The following is an 18,050-nucleotide window of genomic DNA, read 5'->3' as shown; positions in this document are numbered from 1 at the left end:
TGATATATACTGCGGCATGTCAAGTCGACCAAAACCGGCTTATTTCACTGAATAAAAGAAAAGAAAGCACCAAAAATGTAGGCTCTCGATTGAGTTTTGTATACTATAGGTGCTACAAAAACTAAAGTAACGTGCCCGAATGTACACGATAAAAATAACAAGGTTATTTTTCTGACAAAACCCAGTTACCCGGTCTGCTTGCGGACGAAGTGCTGCATGCGAGCGCTCGCGCACATGACCGAAAGCACGGCCACTTCTCGCCACCGGAGACAGGCTAGAAGAAAGTGGCTGTGAAAACAGGGGCCTGGTGGCTCATTGATATGCGTGGAAACAAAACAGGTCCTGGGCTGTACCACCCCTGGCAAGCAAGCGCCAGGGCAATGACTTTGCATTCATTTAGTCTCCGCGACAGGAAATGGATTGGCTTGGGCGTGAACGGAACAAGGCAAAAGAAAAACACTCTGCGGAAATTCCTCGAGGCCATTGTCGATGGTATCGTTTTCGGTGTGCGCGATGTTCGCGGAAGACGGATGAACCACGAATAGGTTGCACGCTATTGTACTGTCTTCGTCCCGTGCGGCAATGGACGGACGTGACCGACATCTACTCTTTCTTCTCGCAGCTCCCACCGGTGGTGTGGCGATACCACTGAGCCAGTCATCGATCCTCGTCGCCTGGGCACCCAAACCGGGATGCCCTTCGATATCGGCGTACCAGCTGAGGGTCGCTAGTCCGACGCCCACCGTAAACTGGGCCTCCACGGAACTCACTCAGTACACTTTCGCGAACTTGGTGACGAAGACGAAGTACACCTTCCAGCTTCGGTGGTGTCCCCTGCCGGGAACGTGCAGCGAAGCCGTGAACATAACTGGAACCACTTTTTGAAGCCTTCCAGTGCAAGAACCGCTTGCATAAGGAAAGGCCTGAAGGTCTGTGTACGTTGGAATGACGATGGTGCTCTACAACTACGCTCGATGAAACTTAAATAAGGCACATCGTGCAGGCCAATGGTATACTCCTAAGCCTCAATGCGCTCATCTATTTGCTAACAGGGTAAATGCTATGCGCCGCAATGAGTATTATTTACGTCACACTGCCTATAAACTGTTCTACGTGTTCACCTTCGCGCTAGTCACTAAGAACGTGAATTCATTGCGTGCATGTTCTTCTAGCCAGACATCTCGAGATACCTATATTGCGAAGAACAAAGCTGGAAAAATTGGTTCTCGCTAAGCAAGCTGTGCGTAAACTCGTTCTTTGACAGCAGGGTGGCTTGTTTTAAGCGCGTATGGATGTTATGTGCTAAATGTGACAGGATTCATGGGGCTTCTATGGTTGGAAAAGTCAGGCGCATGGAAAACATTGGCACAATAGGAATGAAAAGGTGCCTTTATGTTCTATGCCCAACTTTACAGACCCTTTGTAACCTTACGAACTCGCTCAGCTTTCTCTCGTTCTAAATAGAGCTTCTAATTTCTAAGGCTACTTTCACGTCCTTCTGTAATGGTGGGGTGTGTCTGTGATTAATTAGCGAGCTATGTAATATGAATAGCAAAAATCTGATCGGAGTCATTCAGTAGTAAGAACGCGGAATGCGCGAGAATGCGAAAAGCTATAGTTTTGTGCCGCTCTTAAGTATATTCAGCCACTCCTCAATCTTAAATATAGTAAATGCCGACGTCGTGCGAAAAATAAATATGAAACGGATAGTCGAGTACAACTACCGTGATTAAAAGCGCGCTTCTCAGATTCCAAAGCGCGACGACGGAGAGTGATATTAGGCACACGCGGGCTTCGAGCACAGTGCAGCCCGCCGTACAAGCACATCGCTTCGAAGGCCACTTGTCATCCACCCTCGGTCTTCTGTAAGCTTGGCTATGTTTCGAAGCACCCAGCATTTCTATTCTTCAGCCGTATCTCATATGCCACGTCAGTGAAGGGATGGACGATAAACGGTCATGACTCCCATGAGAGACCGCTCCCGATGCATGAATAAAGAGTTTCATCTTCGTCTCTATTTCATAGCCCAGCCACCCAATAGCGGCAATTACAAGCGAGTAATACGGGGCCGCTTGCGCTTGGATGGATATAATAGTGGCATGTTGGAAATCGGAAACGTAAATTGTAGAAGTTCCTTTCGAAAACTTATCCAGCATGAGCACGAGAGTGAGTGAGACCAGCACCACTGAGATAACGCTGATGCACTGTCTCGTAGGTGTTACGTCATACAAATGCACGGAAGTTTCCATTGCGTACCTAACACCTAGTTAATGTGGCGAATTGGGCGTGTTGGTTCATATTTGAAAAGGCAGCAGCACAAAAAAACATGGATGGAGACAGGACAACAAAGACGAGGGCTGAATTTCCAAGATGATTGGGAACGGTTCACTAAAACATACGTGCTGTTCGAACCAGGGGTTAACATCTACGCATGCGTAAATGTGCCAGCTCTTTGTCTGCAAGCATGAAGGAGGCCGTGCTGGTATCATCATCAGCAGCAGCAGCAGCCTATTTTATGTCCACTACATGACAAAGACCTCTCCCTGCGATCTCCAATTACCCCTGTCCTGCGCCAACCGATTCCAACTAGCACCCGCAAATTTCTTAATTTCGTCGCTCCACCTAGTCTTCTGCCGTCCTCGTCCGCGCTTCGCTTTTCTTGCTATCCATTCTGTCACCCTAATGGTCCAACGGTTATCTAATCTGCGCATTACATAACCTGCCCAGTGCCATTTTTTTCTCGTAATGTCAATTAGAATATAGTCTATACCCGTTTGCCCTCTGATCCAAACCGCTCTCTATCTGTATCTTAAAGTTATGCCTAGCATTCTTCGTTCCATCGTTCTTAGCGCGGTCCTTAACTTGTTCTCAAGCTTCATTGTCAGTCTCCAAGTCTTTGCCCCATATGTCAGCACCCGTAAAATGCACTGATTGTATACCTTACTTTTCAGTGATAATGGTAAGCTTTCAGTCAGGAGCTCACGATGTCTGCCGTACGCGATCCAACCCATGGTTATTCTGTGAATTTCCTTCTCATGGTCAAGGTTCCCTGTGATTAGATTACCTAGTTAAACGTACTACTTCAGACTGTAGAGGCTGACTGGTGATCCTGAACTCTTGTTCCCTTGCCCGGTTATTCATCGTTATCTTTGCCTCCTGCCTATTAATATTCAACCCCACTCTTACACTCTCCCTGTTAAGGCCCTCAATCATTTGTTGTAACTCGTCTGCAGTGTTGCTGAATAGAACAATGTCATCGGCAAACCGAAGGTTGCTGAGGTATTCGCCGTCGATCTTTACTCCTAAACCTTCCCAGTTTACTAGCTTGAATACTTCTTCCAAGCACGCAGTGAATAGCATTAGAGAGATTGTCTCCTTGTCTGACCCCTTTCTTTATAAGTATCTTCCTACTTTTCTTGTGTAGAATTAAGGTGGCTGTGGAATCTCTGTAGATATTTTCCAAGGTATTTACGTAAGTGGTCTGTACTCCTTAATTTCTCAATGCCTCTATGACTGCTGCTATCTCTACTGAATCAAATGCTTTTTCGTAATCTATGAAAGCTATATAGAGAGGCTTATTGTACTCTGCGGATTTCTCGATAGCCTGATTAATGACATCGATGTGATCCATTGTAGAGTATCCCTCCCTGAAGCCAGCCAGTTCCCTAAGTTGACTAAAGTCCGGTGATGCCCTTATTCTATTGGATATTATTTTGGTAAATATTTTATATAATACTGGGAGTAAGCTAATGGGCCTATAATTTTTCAGTTCTTTTCAGTTCCTTTGTGGATTAGTATAATAATGGCATTCTTCCAGTTTTCTGGGACCCTTGCAGTGGATAGACACTTCGTATAGAGAGGCGCCATTTTTTCAAGCATGTCTCCTTCATCATTGATTAAATCGACTGTTATTCCATCTTCTATTGCCACTTTTCCCCGTTTCATGTCTTGCGAGGCCCTTCTGACCTCATCTCTAGTTATAGGAGTTTCTGTATCCTGTTCTTTATTGTTTCGAATAGAGTTTTCCTGAGTCCTCTGGGTACTGTACAGGTCAGTATATCCCTCCCCAAGTCAAGAGATCCGCCCAACCTTGAAAACACTACCGTTACCAAGAGGAGTAAAGTGCGTGTGACATAAAAAATCGCAAAATCTGAACAGATCTTTTGACTTGGAGAGGGAGGGTTTAGCATGGCCTCCATCACGCTTGCAGACAGAGCTGGCATAGTTACGCATGCGCAGATGTTAACCTTTGGCTCGAGGAGCACGTATATATTTTCGTGAACCATTCACAATCATCTTGTTGGACGGAGACAATCGTCCTATCTCCAGCCGTGTCTTCTTTTTTTTTTTTTTTTTTGCGCTGCCGCCTTTTCGAACACCTAGTATGACGAAAACACGATAGTCGCCACTGCGCACTTATCTATATTTAATATATATATATTCGTCGTCATCTTTTATTCCCGCCTTTGCAACAAGGTTTTATACTTCTTCGCGGACACGCTATGGATGGGAAATTATGGGCAAGAAATAACCCAATTCAATAACAAAATAAAATTTTCGCGTTTATAGTCTGCCTTTATAAGTAATCCTAATGATAGTCGCGTTCTATAAGGCGAGTTCATTTTGCTTTATTTTCCTGCAGGACGTGCGTTCCCAGATAATTCCAAATTTTACACCCGACACTGACTGCTGCAGATGATCACACAATATGCATTTGTTTCCCACTAGAAGGCAAACGTGCTTTCTGCACTTCTGTTACGAGTGTTGCCAGAAACATGCCCTTCCACAAATGCGACTTTCTTCCTACTACTACGCCACAGTATCGGTGACATCGTCAAGCCGGACTTTGCCATTTAGACATGGTGAAAAATCGCAGATGGTCGGATTCTTTCGCAAGTCGCAGCGAGGTACAGTCAGCAGCAAAAATTTGCGGGATCTCCAGTGCGTGGCGGAGCGACGCGAAACTGCATTGCGGCGCCACCTGCCGCAACCGCGCCCAGTGTGGAGGCTAATGGCACTTCCGCGTCAGGCATTCTTTGCGCATGTCTGTCCTTTCATTGCTGTCAGGCATGTCGCATCGCTTGGTTCCCCGGGATGCCGTAGCGGTGCGCTTATGGGACTCGCGGAAGCCGCTGAGGCACCGTGTGGTGATTGCAGCTAATCTCGTATGGCTGGCGCGATGGACGGAGTTCACCGGCGCCTTTTGCGCAACGCGCTGTTGTCTGAATAAATGCTATCTCCCATGAAGCGTGACAGTTGAGCGTGGAACATTATTCGAGTGCACTTTCTTTGGTGGGCATGTGCCACCCAGTAAATCTCCGTCAACTGCTTGGCGCGGAAACCTTAGCCCATTCCCGAAAAACAATTCCTGGCCACCTTCCTGGCGTGACATGTCCGAGTTTCGCTTCAGTTATGAGGATACCCGTGGAGGTCGTCCACTGTGATCTGGATCATATTATTATCTACAGTCATTTGTATCATCGCACGGCGCGTGGGTCCTCACGTTCTGTTGCCGCAAAAAAATGATTGCCGCGGTAATTTATCGTGTCATCATGCTTAACTGTAGAATGCATGCACCTCCAATGTGGCACCTGATGTGAAATATGATAAATTACGTGCCCGGGTTTGATTCTGAGCATGAGGCTACAAGAAAGCATTTGCAAATGTGAAAAATAAGCACCAAATCAATGGTGGTGAAAAGGATATATTTACACTGGGATGTTTTGCTCAAACACACACACACACAAACAGAAAAAGCAAGCGAACAAGACAGCATGTAGAAAACTCTAGGGCAAGTGCCAGTTAGTGGCCGGTGGCCTTCTGAAGCTATGACTTCGGCAATTCTTTGTGGCATTGACGCATACAGCGCCCTTACAGTCTCAGTTTCTGCTCTTAGTGCGTCCCATGACTCTTGGATTGCTTTCCAAAGAGCATCGGCGTTGGGGATGCGATGACTTTGGGCAGCGAGGCGCATTTTCATTATGCCCCACAGATTCTCAATTGGATTGACATCCGCGCCGCTTGGAGGCCATGGCAAACGCAGCACACCGCAAGAGTCGAGAGTAGCTCCCGCAAGGCGCGCAGTATGCACTGGGCTACGGTCGTGCTGCAGCCAGTAAAACCCGTCAGGGAACGGGCCGTTCAGGGCGTACGGCACCAGGGTCTCCTTAATGATGTCGCAGTACGACTGAGCATTAAACGTTCCATCGATGCGGACTAAAGGGCCAAGTCCATCTTTGCTGATGGCTCCCCAGACGGCAACGCTGCACCGACCACTCGACAGCACACACTGCGTGTACTCCGGTCGGTATCTAAAAAGAACGAGAAAAACAAAAACTGCCATTATGAACTGTGCCATACCTGCGACGAGTACAACATTTATCGTCACAGACAATAGGCTTTCTTAACAGAATTCGGCAGGCGAAAAGGAGGCTAAACTATTCTAAACTGTCATGACTGTTTGCCCTGTTGAGAATTGGGTGCTTTTAAGAAAAAACAAAAACGAAAAAAAAACCTTTCAACTAAAAAAAATACCTGCGTGACGAGAATGCTGCTAGCTGAGTTGCTAAATTTCCCTATAAGGGCTGATGAAACAAATACAGCGGGCATATTTACTGACACAGTAACCTTAGACAGTACTCTTAGACAGCTTAGTATTGACTTAGACAGTAAGCTGCTCGCCAAAGACAAAATGCAGGTTCCACTTCGTTTTGCAGTACAGAGTCGTATCTTATATTGAAACACTTTGTGTTAAAGACGTGAACAGCCATACCTGCAGTTCAGAGGCCGCCAAACACTCTGCTGTTGGTCGCACCTGGTGCAGAACGTGGATTCGTCAGTAAAGATGACTTGGCACCATTCTTCAACACCCCAATGCTCGTACGCCCTAGCGAATTCCACCCGCTGCGCTCGTTGGTTCTCTGTTAAGAATGGCTATTGAGCTGCGACACAATTTCGCAATCCCGCTTCTTTAAGGCGCCTTCTAATTGTATCGCATCACATATGAAGGCCGAGCTCGTTCTTGATTTCTTTGGCGCTCAAGAAAGGATCAGCGACAACAGCGGCAATAATCAGTTTGTCTTCTTCTTCGCCAGAGATCCTCGGTCTTCCACTGCGGTGGGCGTCAGCAATCCTTCGTCTATCGTCTCGGAAGGCTTTTACCCCTGGCGCTACAGCTGATTTAGACCTTCCTGTCAGGCGACGTATTTCTTTTTGGGGCACGCGTTCCACGAAGAGGCGTGCAATATACCTTCTTTCGTGTTCCGGAACGCGAGGCGGCATCGTCGGAGTACACGCTACAACACAAACTGTGGTTTCAGAAGCAGTGAAGGACGGACAGGAATCGTGGGTCACAAAGACAGCGCATCGATGCTCGCGTTATCAGTAGAAAAATGACGCTTCTTTGTTCGGCAACACGACATGGAAGATGACATTTATTCAGAGAACGTAGCCTGCCGTGCAAAAGATACTCGGAATCTCCGCCGACCATCGCAGCAGCCGACTCAGACACGCGGCGACGGTCCTACAGCGATTCAGCGGCTATAACGTGTGTTAAAAGCGCATCCCGGGGAACCAAGCGATGCGACATGCCTGACAGCGATGAAAGAACAGACATGCGCAAAGAATGCCTGACGCGGAAGTGCCATTAGCCTCGACACTGGGCGCGGTTGCGGCTGGTGGCGCCGCAATGCAGTTTCGCGTCGCTCCGCCACGCACTGGAGATCCCGCAAACTTTTGCTGCTGACTGTACGTGCGATAAGGCATTCAACATGTGAAACCCAACCTTAGTCTGGGGCTTTACGACACATTAGCGTCGATGACTAAAACGGTCGTCTTGGATTGACATCAAGTGTAGCGCAGCAAAAACAAGGACAGAAGAAGAAACGACAGAGACTCAAGCGCTGGCTTTGGTATTTGGTGCTGGCCTTAGGTTTGGAGTATGTTGCTGCGGCACACTTCATGTCATTTCATGATGATCAATCAGCAAGCGCACATCGCCACCCTCGTTGACATCGGTCATTGTCAGCGTAACGGAATGGATGCATAGACGGACAAAGCAAAATCAGTTTCGAGCGTAGAAGAGCAAGCTGTAGCTCAGGTGCTATCTAAATACATGGGAACCGAGAAGTCGTTTTCTCAGCGACCACTGCACCAATATTGATGAAGCTTGCTGAAATTAAAATAATAAATTAAAATGTACTAACTTTGGTAAGCGATTTTCGATATCTTCCGCCAATGTTTTTGTAATATTCTCGAAAATGGCGAAATATCAGAAAAGTCAAGTATTAAGTTTGCAACTATAACTCGGCAATAAAGAACGATATCCCAATTGTTTAACCTTCACCTCGCACTAAACCCACCGGCGCACGTCGCGTCTCTCAACTAGGAGTGCACATGCACGTCACAGCATAAGTCATCGCTAGGCACAGCCAATCCCCCACTGCGCGCCTCCTCACCCAAACACCTGTGCAGCGCGACGCGCTCTCGTAGCTGTTGCCTATGTCTCGCCTAGCCTTTCCTCCTCTCCACTTATTTTGCATAGCTGCACCGAGTTTTGAGCGGTCGCCGGGCACGACTGGAATTGAAGCTTAAACAGCTCCGCTGTTAAAAATGGAGACGTCATGATTCGAGCATAAGGCTTCTGTGCTGAGAGACTGAGCTTCCATCGCACTATCCAGCCCGTAATACATGTTTTTTTTTTTTTTTAAGTGTGAGATATCCGGCAGGATAGCAGCACCACCCAGCAGCAACGGTCAAGAAAGTCCGGGAGTGCTTGCAACGAAAGCTTCGCTTTAAAAGAAGGCTTGGAATGAATAATGCATGTATTCATATGCCGTATGGAATCGAGATGCTTCGAAGACAGCGGTCTTGTATCGTAGAGAAGCATGTTGGTAAGGAGCGGACACTCCCGTAGGGCCCTTCAGCTGAGCTACTGCACTGCCGCCAGCGCCCTGAGCGGCTGATCAGACCGCGAGTCTTCAGAGATTTCATACGCGTGGTCTAACACTTAGTTTCGGTTTCGGTGACAATGCTTTCGATTCTTGTTTCCCTCTGGCTGCAGAAATGCTCAAAACGTCGTCTCTACTATAACTCAAGAGCTCTAATCATCTTTTAAGCAGGCCGTAATAGGCTCGCGCATGGCAAATATTTTACTGGAAAAGCCACCAAGCGTCTCGAAAGGCCAGCAAGGCTGAATCAGCTCATGCAGATTCGAAAAATAATGCGATCAGGGCTCTCTTTATTGCAATTCTTTTACCGTTTCTGAGCCAATTTTCTTAATTGCACACAATGGGAAGCAGTGGTTCCATACAAAAAAGTTTAATTTTTTCTTGTTTACACAGGGAATTGGACAGAAAGAATGCTGGATGACACAGTTGATAAATACACAAACCAAACTACAAGAAGAACGTTTTAGCAATGACAAGCAACGCGTCAAATAAAAGTGGCACTTGCGAACCGGGCTAGGCGCCATGCAGCGAGGTTAACATCATTGACAAAACGATCCCAAATGTGCATTACACTGCTCGGGCTACGCCTAATGAAGCGTTTTTGTGATGGTATGAGTGAGCCACGTGTAACGAGTTCTCTGCATTGAACCGAAGGTCTTGCGAGTGACTTTTGGAAAATTGCGTGTCGGATGTAATGCGCATGCTCTTCCGGAAAAGATGGGTGCAAAAACAAGCGGATGGCTGCACGGTAAACGGCTGCCACAGCTCAGATTCTATGCTACATGTCCAAAATACGCTCACCCAGCATAACAAACGTCTTGCAACAATGCTCTTAATGCAAGAAACAGCGAAATTTTCTCTGCAGAGAAAAGGAAACACCTTACCGCACGAGTGAGGCGGCGCGTGGAAAAGCACGGTGGGGTGGGCGTAACCAGCGGTACATGACCGGCACAGCATCAACGTCTTTATGAAAACGGAATGCGTGCACGTAACCACGTAGACGTATAATAGGCTTTCTACTTTTGAGGTAAAGAGGAAGCGCAAATTGCTACGCCGCTTGGCGGGTGGTCAGACCCTTACTTGCTCCGCCGCGAAACGGCTCGAGTGCCCGCTCTTAACGTAGGTATGTTTCTCTGGGCTTGAGTTCGTTTTTTGCCTGAGGAAGTGATCGAGCAAATTGAACCATGGCATATAGCGATAAATAGCGCATGGAAACTCTTTACGCTATGTCAGCGTTTTTACATTTGTCGGGCTGCCCAAAGGGCAAGGAGGTTTCGGTGGCGAATGGCAATACATTCGAGATAACCGGTGGCTGTCTCCTCAGAACCACCATTTTCGCTTGCGGCCTATTCATACGTTTCTCACTGGCGTCTACATGGTGCCCCCTGCGCCAGGAACCTCATGGGCGTCCCGGGTGTCTGCAGTGTCAAGAGGTGGCCAAGAGCGAAGTAGCGAAGTCTAACTCGTACCGTGGGAATAGTTAATTGGGGGCCGAGGCAGATTCGTAGATGGTGTTGTTGCGCGGACGATGAGGCTGTGGTAAGAACGTTCGAGTCTGTACTTGAAGATTTCTGGCATTTGTTCCATGCGTAAAAATTATCCTCCGTTGTGTGTCTAGTACCTTTGGTTCGACCCGTCATGGTATTGTACGTGAACCAAAGGTTGCGGAGGCCCGTGCCTCCCTTAAATGTAATGCAGTGACATCTCCACCTATCTCTTATAGCAGACACGTACCCAGGATTTTTTTTTCGGGGGGAGGGGGGCCCAACCCAAGGTGACTTTTCATGTAAATGAGGGGGGAGGGGTACCTTTACTAGTACACATGTGAATAACGCCCACCATTCGCCAAAAAAAAAAAACGCGTAAACCCACAAAAGAGAAATGAAATAAGGTGTATCTTACAGTACAGGTACGCCTGTACTTGGCCTTTACTTGGCAAACAAAGAACCACCTCAAATGGACTAGCTCAGGAAAGAAGCGCAGGAAGAACACTGCCAAGAACAAGAAGCCCCCCGATAGTGTAAAATAAAGATTAGTAGAGCAGAACTTAAGAAACAGCAGTTGCCAGCAAAGGCACACGGACCGCGCGTAGTTGTGCTACTCTACCAGCCAATCACAAAAGCAAACAAAATCGTTGTCATGCGGCCTTTTCAACATGGCATCATACTTGACACCTCCGGAGCATCTGCTGTTCTTGAAGAGTCTTTTCATCGGCGGAAGCAATGAGGTGTGCAACAGACATGGACATAATGTATGGAGTCTGCGCATTTCGCATGAAACTTCACTGCCAACTGAAGTGAAACTTCACAACAAAATTGAAATAGTTGTAGCGAAGCAAGCATGTTATTTCAGTTCAATAAAGAATTAGGCATCCGTCATTCCACTATACTAGGCGAGGGAAAATTACGCGCTAATAATATTACTTTTGTAGTTACCGCCTTGTTTGGGTTACAGAAAAAGTTTGAAGTACGAATTATTTGCAGCCTCGCGGAGGAACAGTGACTGGCGCTCATAAGGGCGTGGGCGGGGCTTCATTGAAGGCTTGGGTTGTATCCGACTATAGTAGCTGAGAAGAGGTTTATTGGCGGCTCCTAAGGCAAAAGCGCAGCGACCGGGAACGGCGAGACAGCCCGAAGCACTGTCCAAAAAAGGCGACAGTAATCAACAGCGCGAGCGGAGCCGAGCCGCGCGTTGGCGATGCGTCTGTGCCGCGAGGCGCGTCTTCTTCTTCACAATCTCCCCCCCGGACAAAAAGAGCCATCCTGGCGCCTTAAGAATCAGGAGGCAGAGGATCGTGGTAGGGCTTCAGACGCGAGACGTGGACAATGTCACGTCCACGCCGGCGCAAGTCTTCAGGTGGTGACAGTGGCTCAACTAGAAAATTCACCGGAGATGTTTGCTCCAAGACTCGGTAAGGCCCTTCGAATTTTGGGACGAGTTTGGAGGAAAGCCCCGGTGTCTGGAAAGGCACAGACAACCACACAAGAACGCCTGGAGCGTAGGTGGTGTTCGGAAGCGTGTCGGTGCGGTTTTCTTTCTGGCGCTGCTGTTGCTCGGCCGTAAAGGAGCGCGCTAGCTGGCGGCATTCTTCGGCCTGTCGGGCGATGTCGGACACAGGTAGACACTCGGAGGCGTCAGAACGGTATGGAAGGAGCGTGTCGATGGTATGCGTAGGCTGGCGGCCATACAGGAGGAAGAAAGGTGAAAATCCCGTAGTGGCCTGGATCGCGGTGTTGTACGCGAACGTGATGAATGGAAGGATGCGGTCCCAGTTACCATGATCAGATGCCACGTACATCGACAGCATGTCACCAAGTGTGCGGTTAAATCGCTCTGTGAGTCCGTTAGTCTGGGGGTGGTATGCCGTGCTTGTCCGATGAATAATGCGGCATTCCGAGAGCAAACTTTTGACGACTTCGGAGAGGAAGGCGCGACCTCGATCACTGAGGAGTTCTCGAGGTGCGCCGTGTCGAAGCACGAAGCGATGTAGAACGAAAAAGGCTACATCCCGTGCCGTAGCACTTGGTAAAGCAGCAGTTTCGCCGTAGCGTGTCAAGTGGTCGACAGCAACTACGATCCACCGATTGCCGTCTGGCGTCATAGGAAGCGGGCCGTATAGGTCGATGCCGACGCGATCGAAGGGTGTGGCAGGGCACGGGAGCGGCTGCAAGGCACCAGACGGGCGTAAAGGCGGCGATTTGCGGCGTTGACAGTCAAGACAGCACCGAACAAACTTTTGTACAAAATTGTACATGCCGCGCCAGTAGTAGCGGTGGCGAATTCGTTCGTACGTCTTGAAGACTCCGGCGTGGCCACACTGTGGATCGTTGTGGAAAGCGGCACATATTTGTGACCTTAAGCTGCGGGGAATCACCAGAAGCCACCGACGGCCTTCAGGAGAGTAATTGCGTCGGTGGAGCAGCTGGTCACGAATGGCAAAATGAACTGCTTGGCGTCGGAGAGTTCGGGATACAGGCATGGTCGATGATCCAGAAAGATAGTCGAAAAGAGAAGCGATCCACGGGTCACGACGTTGTGCGGTGGCAAAGGAGTCCATGTCGAGAGATGAGATGGAGTGTGCGGAAGTTGTTCCGCAGGCCGAGTCTGGAGGTAAAGGTGAACGAGACAGAGCGTCGGCGTCGGAGTGTGTTCGCCCACTGCGGTATACGACGCGAATATCGTACTCCTGGATGCGTAATGCCCAACGGGCTAGGCGGCCAGTGGGATCTTTCAAGTTGGCAAGCCAACAAAGCGCGTGGTGATCTGTGACCAAGTCGAATGGGCGCCCGTACAGGTATGGTCGGAACTTGCCAAGTGCCCATACTAAGGCCAAGCACTCTTTTTCGGTCACGCTGTAATTGGCCTCAGGCTTCGTCAGCGTGCGACTCGCATAGGCGACTACGTATTCGGGGTAGCCTGGCTTTCGTTGGGCGAGGACGGCGCCGAGACCGACCCCGCTGGCATCTGTGTGTACCTCAGTTGCAGCCGACGGGTCGAAATGGCGAAGAATAGGTGGGGAGGTGAGAAGACGACGCAGCGTAGCGAAGGCGGAGTCACATGCATGGGACCAGGAGGAGAGGGTGGTGTCACCGCGCAGAAGCTGAGTCAATGGCGCCATGATCGATGCGAAATTCCGAACAAAGCGCCGGAAATATGAGCATAGGCCCACAAAGCTCCGAAGTTCTTTGATGGTCTGAGGCTTCGGAAACTCAGCGACAGCTCGAAGTTTTGCAGGATCGGGTAGAACGCCGTGCTTGGACACAACGTGGCCTAAAATGGTGAGCTCTCGCGCGGCGAAGCGGCACTTCTTGAGGTTGAGTTGGAGGCCAGCGTTCGTTAGACAGGTCAAAACAAGTCTGAGGCGGAGCAGGTGAGTCGGAAAATCAGGCGAGAAAACCACGACATCGTCGAGGTAACACAGACATATGGACCACTTGAGGCCACGCAGCGTGTTGTCCATGAGTCGTTCAAAGGTGGCAGGGGCGTTACAAAGCCCGAACGGCATTACGTTAAATTCATATAAGCCGTCAGGCGTAATGAATGCGGTTTTCTGGCGATCGGCTGCAGCCATCGGTACCTGCCAGTACCCCGAACGCAAGTCAAGGGACGAGAAGAATTCTGCTCCCTGAAGACTGTCGAGGGCGTCGTCGATGCGTGGCAAAGGATAGACGTCTTTGCGCGTTACCTTATTCAGCCGACGGTAGTCGACGCAAAAGCGAATAGACCCGTCCTTCTTGCGAACGAGAACGACAGGCGACGCCCAGGGACTGTGCGAAGGTTGAATAACGTCACGGCGCAGCATATCTTCGACTTGGGTGGTAATGACACGACGCTCTTCGGCCGAGACGCGGTAGGGTCGTTGACGTAACGGCTGATGTGAACCGGTGTCAATGTAGTGCTGCACTTCCGACGTGCGGCCCAGGTGAGGTTGTGAAACGTCGAATGAACTTCTAAAGTGGTGCAGGAGATCAAGAAGGTCGGCGTGTTCGGCAGGTGTGAGGGTATCGGCGATGGCACTCGAGAATGCATCCTTGGACGTCTCTTCAAGCGCGGAAATCGAAGACGACTGGCCGGAGTCGACATCAAAAGAGTCTCCGGGGACGTCAACCAAAGACGAAGAGTCGAGGAGTTCCACGATGCCAAGGCATTCACCAACGAGCAATGTAATCGGCGCACAGAGGGGATTGCAGAAGTATATATTGCTACAGCCGCCAGCCATGTCAAGTGTTGCGAAGGGTAGTCGGAGAGATTTACGGCTCATGAAGACGTCGGAAGGTGTGAAGAGGACCGTTGCATCAGTGATGGCATCGCAAGAGACGGGTACGAGAGCGAAGGAGCCAGGTGGAATATCTGTGTCCTCGCGCACGGTAAGTTTAGAAGGGCGGTCACAATCTTCGTGCGAGGGTGCGTCACAAGGAAAAAATTCAACTTCGGCGCGTGCGCAGTCGATCACGGCTTTATGACGGGATAAGAAGTCCCATCCGAGGATGACGTCATGCGAGCAGGTGGGAAGAACAATGCACTCGACTATGTAAACAATGCCGTGAATAAGCACACGTACAGTACAGGCTGCGTGCGGAGTGACGTGCTGAGCGCTTGCCGTACGAAGCGACAGTCCAGAAAGCGGCGTGGTCACCTTGCGCAGCGAACGGCACAGTTTGGCGGCTATCACAGAAACGGCTGCGCCGGTATCCACCAGAGCGAATGCAGGAACACCTTCTACACTAATTTCGACCACGTTAGCAGGACAGGCGCGAGGACTTGGACAGTTCGAATGGGGCGCAGTTCTTGCCTCGTGAACTGCGACGTTCAGTTTTCCTGGTCAGGTGGTGCGGGTCGCCGACGCATTGGGGAGAGCGAGCGTCGGCGAGGGGATGGCGAGCGACGCGAAGGAAATTCTGGAAGGTCAGCACGAGCATACGGTTGGTGGGAAGGAGTGGCGTATTGGCGAAAGGGCTGGCTGCCGTACTGGAAGGGCCGAGAGGCGTCGCCGAACGCTTGAGGCCGACGTCGGCAATATCGGGCGACGTGTCCAGGAGTACAGCAAGAATAGCAGATGGGACGATTATCAGGCGTCCTCCAAGGATTAGCTCTCGGTGCGGTCCAAGATGCAGCATGGGCTTCCGGTGGCACCGGTTGGGAATGGGTCGCGAAAGACGCAGGCGGAGGCCTGCGTACTGCCTGCGCGTACGTAAGAGGCGCAGCCACAGGCAGGACTGGCTGCGCATAGGTGCGAGGAGTCGCGACAGGCTGCACTGCCAGAGCAGAGTTGAGATTCGTGGCTGCAGGCGGCTGATGGTGTGCGGAAGGGACAACTTGAGCGACCTCTTCGGAGATGAGAGTGCGGAGCGTGTTTGGAAGACTGGAGGTGGGCTCCTGAGTGAAGGGGACTAAAGAAAGTTGGCGGGCAACTTCCTCACGCACGAAGTCCTTGACCCGTTGAAGTAATGAGCATGGGTCGTACATGCTGTCAAGGCTTGCCACCAAGTCGTCGCTGCCCAGAGCACGCCGAGTCGAAGCGCGTTGCTTGCGTAACTCATCATAACTTTGGCATAGGCTGACGACTTCGGACACAGTGCGCGGATTCCTGGCTAGAAGCATTTGGAAAGCGCCGTCATCGATGCCCTTCAGTATATGGTGAATTCGCTCAGCTTCGGGCATTGCCGCGTTGACTCGTTTACACAGGTCCACGACGTCTTCAATGTAGCTCGTGAATGTTTCTGCCGTCTGCTGTGCTCGGGCGCGCAAGCGTTGTTCAGCGCGCAGTTTGCGAACAGCGGGTCGGCCGAACACTTCTGTAAAGGTTGTCTTGAAGATTGACCATGTGGGTAAGTCACTTTCGTGGTTGTGAAACCAGAGTTGGGCAACACCAGCCAGATAAAAGATGACGTGGGTTAACTTCGCTGGATCATCCCACTTGTTGTGCGCGCTCACCCGTTCATATGACGCCAGCCAGTCTTCTACATCTTCGTCGTCTGCACCGCTGAAGATCTTGGGGTCGCGTTGTCGTGCAACGCCGGTGCAAGTGACGGACTGTGGCGTCGGCGCCGTTTGGGATGAGCTGTCGGTCATGGCGGGCGATAGCGTTCTTGATCGCAGCTCCAGGGTTACAAGCGACGGGGTTTGAGTCCCAGCACCTCCACCAATTGAGAAGAGGTTTATTGGCGGCTCCTAAGGCAAAAGCGCAGCGACCGGGAACGGCGAGACAGCCCGAAGCACTGTCCAAAAAAGGCGACAGTAATCAACAGCGCGAGCGGAGCCGAGCCGCGCGTTGGCGATGCGTCTGTGCCGCGAGGCGCGTCTTCTTCTTCACATAGCGTTTTTTTTCAATTAGCTCTGGAAGAATTATGCATAAATATATATTTGCGGAACAATCGCAGTTCTTTTAGGTCCCTCGTTTACTGCTCTAACAAGTGAAGTGCCACAACCGACTCGTATTGCTATTTGGGAAGTTGCGTAACGATGCGTGGCCGCCAGTTGCGTACAACTGCGTATGGCGAAGGAAGCTGCGACTCTGCACGTACTTCGCCCACCACGGAAGGTTAGAAAAACCCCTACATAAGCACAGCAGAGGAGTGGCTATACGTGATAACTGTAGAAGCGTCATTTAGAACACACAGAATTGTCCTTCACTTCTGGCGGCGTTTTCTCTACTTCCTTTTTAAATAAAAAGATGTTGATCCGTGAATATTTTCATAAAAAAAACGGTTAAATTTGTTAATTTTCGCTTTTCCTTCCTGTTTGGCTGTTGTCTTGGCACTCTCCATGAGTAGATCGCTTAATTTCTCAAATCCTTGCGACTCTTGTTTCCAGCCGGCAATTTTGCACGAAAAGAGCTGTACAATTAGGGAAAAACGAGACGCGTTAACGGGTGACAGTCATATTGCCTATGAGTGTAAGGGTTTTTTTGCAGGGTTTGATGATGGACGCTGTCTGGCATTATCTTATTTTCCACCTTGTCTAACCCATATCACGGGTATAAGGTTCCGAGTGTCGCTGCGAGCCGTCGCTCGAGGAAATGAAACAAAAAGAAAAGTTAAACGCAAATGGCATTTTCTCAGGCCCCGACTCGTTCCATTTGCATACAGACCAGCTGACCACGAACCGAATCCCTTTCCTGGTCCCTGGATCAGTCTAAATGAAGAAGGTTGAAATAACGAAGCAACAACGATGCGCGTGACCGTTGAATAAACGGTGACAACTGAATGCATCTGGAGTTATCCGCGCGGGCACCGAATTGATGAGGAAACTGGCCTTCACATCCTAGGAGACGCCGTTAACTACCGCCATCCAAAAGGAGTGAAAAAGGCAGCAAAATGTTGACCGCCGAATAGCTGTCAAGTCTAACTTTGATTTGGCAGCGCTTCAGGAATGTGTGTGAGAAGTGGTGGCGTGGGCACGGAGGGGGGGGGGGGGGGGTATGTGTCCTAATTTCGGGGGGGCCCAGGCCCCCCTTTGGGTAGGTGCCTGTCTTATAGGCTGCTTAGCTGGTAGGTGCGCTCGTGTAGTTGCGATGTTCTACGGTTATTATGTCGCCATGTCTTCGTGCGATAGTTGCGTGTTTTTCCAGCAACCTCTTTCGGCACTCCAACAGTCGTAATA

At 50.0% G+C, this 18,050-nt stretch overlaps 1 protein-coding gene across 1 annotated transcript in view; it reads left to right on the top strand.

Moving 5' to 3' along the window:
• LOC126547867 (netrin receptor DCC-like) overlaps positions 1-2,009 on the top strand; it is a 150,312-nt gene extending 148,303 nt beyond the window's left edge. The window contains exon 8 of the mRNA XM_050195893.3: positions 623-2,009. Within this exon, the coding sequence (XP_050051850.1) occupies positions 623-885 (263 nt within the window). The 3' untranslated portion in view covers positions 886-2,009. The remainder of the gene's footprint in view (positions 1-622) is intronic.
• Positions 2,010-18,050: the final 16,041 nt, after the last annotated feature.

The sequence above is a fragment of the Dermacentor andersoni genome, chromosome 1 (assembly GCF_023375885.2).
Source record: "Dermacentor andersoni chromosome 1, qqDerAnde1_hic_scaffold, whole genome shotgun sequence".
NCBI lineage: Eukaryota > Metazoa > Arthropoda > Arachnida > Ixodida > Ixodidae > Dermacentor > Dermacentor andersoni.
The sequence above is the reverse complement of the archived record's forward strand: the minus strand, read 5'-3'. Positions and strand labels throughout refer to the sequence as shown.